This window comes from Sander lucioperca, chromosome 9, assembly GCF_008315115.2.
Source record: "Sander lucioperca isolate FBNREF2018 chromosome 9, SLUC_FBN_1.2, whole genome shotgun sequence".
Taxonomy (NCBI): Eukaryota; Metazoa; Chordata; class Actinopteri; order Perciformes; family Percidae; genus Sander; species Sander lucioperca.
Genome location: NC_050181.1, coordinates 39,878,713 through 39,889,902, shown reverse-complemented (window position 1 = coordinate 39,889,902; position 11,190 = coordinate 39,878,713). Strand labels below are relative to the sequence as shown.

The following is an 11,190-nucleotide window of genomic DNA, read 5'->3' as shown; positions in this document are numbered from 1 at the left end:
AGTGGAAAAGTCCTGTTAATCATGTTTTGTAAAAAAAGTCCCAGAGGACTGAGTGTGATTACACTGGATTACAAGCTTATGTTTGGTGTCAGGATGTCCCCAGATGGAAGACGCTCACCACAAGTCTCTATCAGACGTTCTCCTGTGGCTTATTGTGTTCTCCATATTTCCAATAACATAAGTTTTTGGCAGTTGATTGAGGTCAGAAAATTCCTGAGCTCTCATTTGGCATTTCATGCTGTTTTAACATCAAAAACAGATGACAGTCGTATGTCTCACCTATCATAACGATGTTAGCTGTTCAGGATTTTGTTACTCAGACAGACACTCCGTTGTACTTGTGAGCAACTTACCTTATTATTTCTTTACAATACATTCACAATTTCATCAGGAACTCTTCCAAAAACCTGAACCTGCATTAACTGACCTTAAGGCCTCTTGGGGGCAGTGGAGACAAGCTGACGTCACTTTTTAAGTTGGTATTTACTTTTTAAGTTGGTATAAGAAGCTGTAAGCTAGCAGAAGCCTTTTTACACATAAGGTTAGAGCCGACATGGAGCAACATTAGCATTCATTTGGAGTTGCATTTATGGTGACCTGACAAATGTAAGTGCAATATTTACCCTCATTTTAGCTCTGTTTTTTGGCTCCACTAAGCTAACTCCTAAAGGGAAACTACCTTGCTCTTTAGCTTCTAAATGCTAAATGTTCACTGGCTAGTTGCTATTGCAAACATTGTATGTTGGTCGTTTGGTGCTAAAAAGTCAGCATACAGTCGGTTTTCAGAGCCTTTTCTCTGAAAACAGTTACAGCTACAAAAAGTTGGTCACCAACCTTTTCTGAATCTATCTTTAGCTGGATCGATGCTCCTTAGAAAAACTTTAACCAGCACTCCACTTGAAGACATGTCTCCCTGCTCATTCCACTATTATGCCACCCTTCTGCCTATATTAGGCTACAACCTTTAAAAAGCAATTTAAAAGTATATAATGAAACTGCGAGACCCACAATTGCACACATGAAAACTACCACTAAATACAGTTCAGTAAAACATAAGTATGCAGCTTCAGCCACTGCAAAGCAATGATTTAAAGCAAACGACTGGTCAAAAGATTTCACATCAGGTTTATTCAAATAGCTGCTGTCAAACTTTAGCATTGGATGATAATCCAGTCTCATAGAAGTTAATATAACTTACTGCAACAGATGGCAATAGATGGCAAAAGACATTAGAAACATGGCAATAACAGTAGAAAATATTCAACTGCATTAGGTTAGTTTTTCCATTTTACGATGTAAAAATTATTTAAACGTCAAAGGTTATCAGCATTACAAAATAACAGAGGATGTACAGATATTGCAAGGCACTTAAACATCTGGTATTCCTATATGGAACGATAGACCAGATGCTTAAATTAAATGCCTATACACTGTTTGCCAGAGCCACGTTAACAGTCTGGACCTCAGAGATATGAGAGGACTTCTGGATGATGCGGTTGGTGAGAGTGGGCCCCGTGGTGCAGCTCTGCCTCAGAGCGGCGGTGGGTCCTGTGACACACATCCTGTCCATGATAGTGGTCCTCGTAACCGAGAAGGGCTCAGCTTTGGGCACTGTCACGTGGCTCTGGTCTGCTGTGCAGCTCTGCCCCTGGGCCAAGCTGGTCAGAGCAACGGCGGCGTGGATCTCCCTCCAGCCCTGATCGTCTTGTCTCTGCTGGCCTCGGCCATGCTGCTGTTGTCTGTGAATATGTGAAGAAAAAAGACAACTGTAAATGAAATAGATTATTAAATACCATCTCACTCCTTTAACTAAAATCAGCCAAAGAGCAATTTTAGAAATCCAAAGCAGAAATGGTGCATTTGCTTCTCCTTTTGATATAAAGCCAGCATAATATGGCTGAATTAGAGGTGGGGGTTCAGTTTCAAGAACAACTTCCAAGAGGGATAATGATTAGTATTACTTTTCAAGCTGATTAAAGTTGAAAAGTGCAAACATCTGTTTCGATTGCAAATTAAGCAGCAAATAAATACACTTACCTGTCACATTTAGTTGAAGTATAGTCCATTGTGTCTACAAGAGAGAAGAAAAAGACTCACCTAAATATGTGAAGAATCAGTTTACTTTATAGCAGTGAAAATTGCAAACAGAGAATATTCACAGGACAATCAATGTTGGATTAGGCATTATGACTGTATGTTAGTGATACATAGTATTAATGCATAAGAGTTTTAATTTGCAGAATGTGGGTATGTGTGTATTTATGGGTGATCGTGCATCTGCATGGGTTAAGGGTGTGTGTGTGTGTGTGTGTGTGTGTGTGTGTGTGTGTGTGTGTGTGTTCACATGAAGGTGCTCCCAAATACAAGTGTTTGCATCTCTGAATATAAGTAGATTTGTGTACAGTTACTACTCGTCCAGTATGTCTCTCTGGATGTGTTTTACGGTGCCAGAAAGGTTTGACTCAGTGTACCAGTCTGCCAGTGCTTAGCTACTCTAGCCAAAACAAATGCAATGCACTGTTTCTCTTGAGCTTTTGAGAAGAAAAAAAATCTGATAACTGCACTGTGTCATAGCGACTGACTCTGTGTTTTCAGGTTTCCAAAGCTCTGCTAGCACCTGTAAAGTTGTTCCAGATCATTATGTGTTATTGCTTTCCAAAAGCTGTCCCTGCACATCTCCATCTTTTTTGACCAAGACCTAAGCACTTGATTCAATTATACCAACAGGCAGGGGAGTGTCTCACGAATGAATACCTGAGAACCTCGCTACATCTGTGAAAGAAGGAAGGGTCTTTCTCTCTAAATGCCCTAAATTGAAACTACAATATCTCTCTGGCTATTTTAGAAGCAGGAGCATGACTTTAAAGTAGCATTATATTGCTTGCACAGTCTCTGTTTGAGGTCTGCGCATTATATGTTGAACTTATTTTCCATTTCAGTTTTGGAATAATGCCTTTTTTTATTGGAGCAGATAGAATGGTCAAAACTGATTTTTCTTTAGAGAGCCATTGACAGGCAAATTAGAGGCCCACTGTGAAACACAGTCTTTGAATGCAACAGCCCAAAACATCCCCGTCTCTGATTTCTTTAGCCGGGCTGGAGCCAAGAGCAACTACTTGCCGATAGTAAATCATTTTTCTGTTTTATACTTTTTTGCTACTGAATGTCCCTGAGCATTTCTCTCTTTAGCCATAACATGCTTTGCCAATAAAGTACTTTAGTACCTCTATTGTATTTATTACCTAGAAAAAACATTGTTTTATCTCTGGTGAGTCTCACATTTATAGCAGGGATTTTACAAGGGGTAATGAAGCTCCTGACTGCTTTGTTTTTATATTACATTGTGTTGCAGTTTCATGTTGGAGCTTACTGTACATCAAACCTTATTTATTCACAAATAAGGAATAGTTCGATATTTTGGGAATGACTCTGTTTTACTTGCTTGCCGAGAGTTAGATGAGAAGATTAATACCACTCTTGTGTTTGTACGCTTAATATCAAGCTACAGCAAGCAGCTGGTTAGCTTAGCTTAGCACAAACACTGAAAGCCAAACAGCTAGCCTGTCTCTGTTTAAAAGTAACGCAATTTGACTACCAGCACCTCTAAAGCTCACTAATAACACAATAAAACAGTTTTGTTTAATCTGTCCAAAAACTAAAGAATAAAAAAAACAAGGTTTACGTTCATAAAACAGTCTGGCACATAGCCCCCCACTAAGAAATATTTTAACCTTCGGACTAAAGGCTTTAACACACCAGAGGCGTTTTTTTTGGTGCGATTAATTTGCATGTCAATACATTTTTTCGAAAAGTTGTTTTTGTCACGAGTACTTTCACACAGACCGAGAATATTACTTGAGCCAGGCTAGCTGTCTCCCCCTCCTTCCACTCTTTGTGCTAAGCTAAGCTAAGTGCCTCCTGGCTCTGTACAAAAACCAGAGTAACCAGTTACCAGTGGAGACTCCAGACATAGCAGGCCAGGCTGGCTTTTTTCACCACTTCCATTACCTGCTGGTTTTAGCTTCCTATTTACCATCCAGTAACCATCTTCCCTTCTAACTCTTGGCAAGAAAGTGAATAAGTATATTTGAATTAGTTTGAAACATAGATAATTTTTTGTATATGGAATTTAGCTTTCTATTAATACCAATCCTGTCTCATGTAACCCATTCATAATTAATTGTCTACATGAGCTGATTTTAAGTATTTGTTACCTCGTTTACACGTACATGGTTATTTTGAAAAACGGAGACATTTCCCTTCGTTTACACGCAAACGGAGAATTCGCCTCTGAAAACGATTCTTTCTAAAAACTCCGGCCAGAGTGGAGATTTTGGAAAACTTTGTTTGCAAACGTTTGTAAACTGAGAAAAACGGAGGCTTCATCTTTGTTCAAAAGAGGAAGTGATTCGTTGCTGTTGTTGCTACTTTCGGGATTCTGATTGGCTAACGTGGGCTTGAGCTTCTCGTTGCACTGCCACCTACAGGTTTGGCATGCTCTTGACGGCGTATACACGGGTTCGTGTAAACGAACACTTTTCTGAAAACAGACAGGTGTGCACAATGTTATTTTTGAAAACGGAGAGGGTGAAATGTCCGTTTATGACGTAGCCTGTGTGTTCTCCCACAATATCGGTTTAAATCCCTTCAGTCATCTCACAGGTGTGTCATTGGGATCCACACTGTAAAACAACTGTGTACTGAGAAAATATTGTAACATCTTATTTCCTTAATGTGGATTATGTATTCGCGAACAAGAGGCTCCCCTTGCATGCATGTTTTCATTTGAAACAAAATGGGTGGAAAACGCAGCAAGGCGTTTGTCCAGATAGGTTCTTTGCCGTTCTGTGTCTAATAAAACATGATTCTGGACACATTTATGACTCTCCAGCCTTTTTAAGGGAATACTGAAGCCGATGCGAGTACCATATTATATGTTGTAAACATCCTCACATTCCTGTACAGAAAATAAAACATCACTATACTATTCCATAAGACTTTTACTGCCTGTGGGATTCAGACCGATTGTCCTTGTAAGACACTGTGTAGTGGCATCACTTATTAGTTCCTCATATGAGGTTTACTTTTAGCCGTCTCATGGGTGGAGTATAAACGTGTTAATGGTGTTAGTGGCTGTCATGAATCTGGCAGCTTGACTTTCCACTTCACCTCCACAGAGGAGCCATACTGGGTTACAATAACCCTTAATATGACCAGCAGGGATACATTAAAAGTTTGCACAAACAGTGCTTGCCACATAGTGTGTTATGACATTAAGAAACCCCCAAATACTCCAAAAGACGTATGATTTGAGTAAGCAATAACATGTTTCAAGGAATGGTGTAACATTTTGGGAAATACACTTATTAGCTCTCTTCAGGCCGATTAAAGAGACTCCGCTCTGGTTTCTAATTCGCAATAATGCACGGCTCACTCTACATTATCCCTTACTTAGCATAAAGTCTGAAAACGGGGAAACAGCTAGCCTGGCTCTGTCCAAATGTAAAAAAACAAAAAACAGCTTACTAGTCAAGCACCTTTAATGCTCACAAATTAACATGTTATACCTCATTTAATATTATTTTTATCTGTACAAAATCGAAAGGAAAAAAGTTCATGCCCCAATCTAAAACATAGCCCGGCACATAACCCCACGTAAGACTTCCATTTTTGAACGGATAAAACAAATGAGATGTTAATTAGTGAACTTAAAATGTGCTGGTAGGTGGACTTTGTTGTTGTGTTTGGACAAAGCCAAGCTAGTTGTTTACAGTCTTTGTGCTATGCTAAGCTAACCATCTGCAGGCTGTATTTGTACAGTAAATATGAAGCTACAGCCAGCAGCCGGCTAGCTTAGCTTAGCATAAAGACTAGCGCAAGGGGAAACAGCTAGCCTGTCTCTTTCCAAAGGTTACAAAATCCAGCTACCAATAGGCTATGCTACAACCGGAACCAATTGCAAAGCAACCAGCGGAGACTCCAGGAAGTTACTGCTCCCAGCTGTGTCCAGTCTTTATGCTAAGCTACACAAAGCTAACTTGCTGCTGGCTGTAGATACTTAACAGATCTTCTCATGGCTAACTCTTGGCAAGACAGTGAATAAACGTAATTCGCAAAATGACCAACTATTCCCTAAAATGAATGAGGTAAATGAGAATCCTTGAATTATCATTGTTTAATTGATATAAACACTAATTAAAATGTTTGTAAAATTATTCTATATTTGTTTAATAGTTTAGGTAAGACAGTACACTTGATACAATATACCATTTCACTGGTTAAATATATAGCACAAGCTTGTTAAAATTATGAATTATCCCAATTATTCAAGTTACCAATCTGTAAACCAATTTGAGGTTAAAATAAGTTTCCAGGATACAGATTAAGCCTTGTCATAGACTATAAAAAATATCCATTAAATAACCATATTTAGACTGGGACCAGGATGTAATGTTTGCCTGGAAATGGTTCTAAAATAATAAAAAAGGAACTTAAAGCATGTCTTGTTGAATTTTTAGAGTGAAACTGATGACATATGCTAAAGAGTAGAATTGGTTTCAAAAATCTTTTCACAACTCTTATAATGTCATGTACATTTAGATTGATTTTGAGTAGGAAAGTAACACTTGGGAGGAGCTGCCTGCCAAAGCACACATGAGTCAGGGAAGCAACACCCTCAAAGAGTGATGGGAAAATCCAAATGGATATTAGCGATCTGGCTCTGCGATGTCTCACAGATGAGTGGCAGCTCTCTGACTGTCGCACTACGAGACGTCTTCAGTGCTTTACTGACAGACTGCTCCATTTCTACATTTGGCTGAAGTTCCCACTTCTCACCCTGGGAAGAATAAAGTCTCAGACATTCTGTAATTGTCCTTGAGACTGGACCGGACATTTCCACCATGGCAAGAAGCTGAAGCGGAACAAATGGCACATTCTAGTATATGGAAATGATATTTGCGGTGTGCAGCGGCAGCCAGCGTGAGCTCCGTCCAATTTTAAAATGAGGGATTTCAGCGTCTGCATGAGTCTTTATTAGTAATGTTTGTAAAGGCTTTGGCTCATGTACCTCTAGCGGATTCAAGGGTTGTCAGTATGCTGGGCTCCCTATAGGTCTGAAAGGGCACCCAGGTGTCAAACTCCCTTCCAGATTCGCTGTAACTTTATAATTGAATCTCGCAGAGCTTCTGACTTTCAGTGGAATGCCTGAGATTTATTAATGTCAGGGAGCTCTGTGGGACCATGTGGAAGTTTCTGTTCAGTCTGTTCTTATTTTACTGTACACTCTGGTGTGTTAAAAACGAACTGAGGGGAAGCAGGGTAGTTAAAATGTAATTTGACCTGACATTCAACATAAATCTGCAATTAACAAGGAAGATGCATTATTGATTTCTGTGGACAGGGGGTGCTATCATCTCTTTTTCTCCCAATCTACCCTCTATGTTGCATTATTACATCCTTTCCCTGATTCTTTTTACACATATTCAGTGCAGATTCTGTGTTAAAGTGGCATTTTCCTCTCAAGTAAGAACACTCATCTCTGCTTTAATGTGATATTGTCCTGCACAGTGACAAACACTGACATTTCTCACCCATGTGGTAGACAAAGTTGGCCTCTGTTTCGTAGGACGACGCCGGAGATACAACATCTCGATCACACTCGTTGGAGCTGAACGACTCGGAGTGGCTCCTCCTCTTGCGGGTCGAGGTGACGACGTCAGCCTTTGCCACCATCATGTGCCGCAGGGTGTCGTTCAGATACCGATTCAGTAAACTGCTCTTGTACTTGGATGGAGGCGACGCGCTGTCGTCACTGTTGGCGGAGTCCGCCATGGCGAGGACGCTGCCCTGCTTCTCGAGCACGCTCTTGTGGGATGATGACCTGCCAAAGTCTGATTGGCTGATTGGAGTTTGTAAGGGACACTCTTCATCTGCAGCAATGGAAACAAAACTGTGACTTGTTTCATGTTGTACTTGTTCAAATAATTCATATGAAGATACATGATGTTACAAACTATGACAAATACGAACTGTTGTTTCAGTGGGCAAGAAGTTTCCAAATATTCTCAAGTCTTTTTTCAATAATGCCATTTATAAAAAGGAAGAGAATGATCTTAAACACACTTTAAAATGATTCTATAGCCCGTACCATCTGAGTCGGTGTTATCGCTGCACACGCTCAGTCTCTCAGCGTTCCCCTGGATGTATTTATTGTACAGTTTGATCCTCAGGGCCCAGCTCAGGTCCGGCTGTCTCACTGTGTTCTTCAGCCTCCGCCGGGCGTTCGCAAACCAGTTCGAAACCTGCACAGATGCACTTTGTTATAGAACAGCAATGACTTATTTTTTTAACCCACAAACCTCAAAATCCACACATCCCTGAAGTCACTTTTCCTTCATTCCACCATCCCTGCTTTCTTCCACGGGCTTGTCTCTCACCTGCACTAGCGTCATGTGTGAGCCCAGAGCCAGCAGGACCTTCTCGGTCTTGGTGGGGTAGGGGTTGTCCCGGTGTTTGTACAGCCAATGTTTCAGCGGCCGGGCCATGTCCTGCAGCACCTGTCTCTTGTGGCGAGCTTTGACCCCACCCAGACGAGACCTGGAGGAATCACAAGTTGCCTCATAGATACACAAAGACCACCTACAATCCCCTCTGTTTAAACTAGGACATTTATACATGAAACAACACAATGCTAAATTCTTTGTCTGTAACTTCCATGTCTAAAGAACTGCAAAGAACTATTTAACTATGTATGAAAAGGCAGAACAAAAAAAAAAAATTTTAACATGACATGTCAGGTTAGAGAATTCTCTTTTAAATTTTGCATTTTAAGATACATATTACAACTGTAATACAAAATACAACCCCCTGTTTTAACTGTTTAGAACTATATTTCCAACTCAGACAACAAGGGCGTACCCATATCTTCTGTACTTGATAGGAGAGCTGTCGTCAGTGGTCTCCTGGCATCGCAGCAGGTCTGTGTTCTGTCTGTCTGTTAAACTGCTCTGAGGTAAGTCTACACAGTTCAGTCTGCTCCTCTCCTCTGATCTCATGTTGTCCTCAAAATGAAGCCGAGTGTCAGACTTCATCTCAGCCACTTTGTTCATTGTTAAACACAGAGAGTTTTCCTCGATCAACAGGTGCATCAGTTGACTTCCAGATGTAAATAGAAGCAGCAGGTTCCCATCCTGGATACACTCGATGTAAAGGTAATTTAAAAAAGAAAAGAAAAAAAGGGTTCCGTCCTCTTACTTCTGTGCCCACGGGAGCAGTGACTGAGCAGACAGACGATGACAGACTCTTGTGAGAGAAAAATGTTTGAAAAGTCAGAGGATGTTGTCTGGTTTAGTTGAGCTGTGTGAGGAGAGTTCAAATAACCTGCTGCTCAGCCGCCCATTGGCTATCCCGCCGTCCAATCCCTTCTCTGGAAAGCTCTGTGAGGAAAAGCTTGCAGAGCGGCAGCCTCGGTAGCACTCCAGGATAAGAAAAATACTGCACATGAATATCAGCAAATGTGGTCATCAGATTTACTAGTGAGATTTTGCCTGGTGTGACGGCAGCCTGTGCTAAGCACTCCGACATGCTCTCATATTTTCTACATGGCGTATGAATCTCTCGCGGTTTTACCAAAAATCGTGTCAGCAGATATTAATGCATGTTTTACCAGGGGATTCTGGAAATGTATGAGTGTAATTGCATGGTTGCTAATAACCAGCAAAACCACCAAACTGTGCCTCATGTTCAGCAGTGAATCCTGCTGAGCTGAAATGGATTTCAGTACAAATTGTCTCCTAATGTAGTTAACACATGAAATTGATTCTCGCCTATATACGCCTATTTTTTTGAGTCAGAAAGTGTGTCAGCGTGTGTGTTTGAGTGTCAGAAATGTGCATCTTTCACGCTGTCTGCAGTGTGAGCAGGGCTAATCCAACCATAATGCTCATATTTATAAATGTTTGTCTCCATTTTGAAGCAAAAAGGACTGTAAACAATTACAAAAAGTGGGTCTGAAAGAAGCTTAGTGTCGTTATTAGTGGAACTACATGACCACAAGCTGGCACTGGGCCCAGTATTCAAAGACTGTGGTTCAACTTTAGCTGTCATCCCTGTATGTTTTTTCCTCTTGACATCCAAACACTCCACTTGTTTGGATATAGCACAGCGATAATGACTTTGCCATGCACAATCATCACTAAATAATCTTTATGTAAATATGTGATAATGCGTTTTTCCTGCCTACAGCCAACTTTTGAAGGTTATGGCTAAAATCCGAGCAGCACTTGTTTAACCGTTAACCATATTAAAGGGCTCCATAACTCTCACCCCTGTTCATAATTCAGCAGTATTGGTGGGGAGGTTGAGTTTCAGTGCTTTCAAAGCAGAAAAACACATGGACCAGAAGCATCCCCGTTAGGTGCAGTAAATTCCTCGCTCACATTCCTCAGCAGTGGCCGGAGAATGCTACATGCTATCACACACCATTTACTCCCGTCCCTCTGTGATACGTTCACCGGCTCGACTGTTGATGTTAGCTGGGAACACACCTACATTCGGCAGCCAGGAGACCTGTAAAAACACTGTGGAAGGACATATATCTCTTCTTGTTTGGGTAGTGTGTGTGTGTGTGTGTCTTTTGCAGGTTCACAAACTTCAGGCCAAAAGGGCCAAACATTACTATCAAGTGTGTTTTGGAGAAATTCATTGTATTCCCAAATATCCTGAAGTATAGCTTTTGCCAAATGTAGATCTCGCATTACTTCTAACTTATCGAGTGGAATAAGAGATTGTTGATAATACTTATCAAATGCTGTTCATGCTGCTGCTATATGCGCCAAGACTTTTACTGAACAGAGGCCACTGTGACCGGAGGAGTTAATTACGGCAAAATTACCAAGATGTCTTCAGTTAAAGCTGCACTAATCTATATTTTTATATTAACAATGGATCCAATGTAAGTGAAAGGTGTGGCTTGTAGCGACAAACCCACATTGAATTATCACTCCCTCCTCAGATCACTCAGATTGAAGCATTTTAACATCTTTCAGCTCATGAGGTTTATGGCCTGCAACTTTACCGTTTTGTTTCACTGCTCTCATCAACCTCATTTCCAGCCGCAGCTGTTTTTATAAACCTACTGTATAATACCCAGCCAGCAACAAACAAACTGATGTTAGCAACCAGCTGGTG

General features: G+C 40.8%; 1 protein-coding gene across 1 annotated transcript; it reads right to left on the bottom strand.

The window, feature by feature from the left end:
• Positions 1–1,105: 1,105 nt before the first annotated feature.
• Positions 1,106–10,558, bottom strand: LOC116065085 (homeobox protein Mohawk-like). Its single transcript, XM_031320547.2, has 6 exons — positions 8,920–10,558; positions 8,439–8,598; positions 8,150–8,303; positions 7,593–7,931; positions 2,038–2,071; positions 1,106–1,739 (listed from the first exon to the last, which is right to left on the bottom strand). The coding sequence occupies exons 1-6, from the start codon at positions 9,147–9,149 to the stop codon at positions 1,424–1,426; spliced, it is 1,233 nt and encodes a 410-aa protein (XP_031176407.1). The 5' UTR covers positions 9,150–10,558; the 3' UTR covers positions 1,106–1,423.
• Positions 10,559–11,190: the final 632 nt, after the last annotated feature.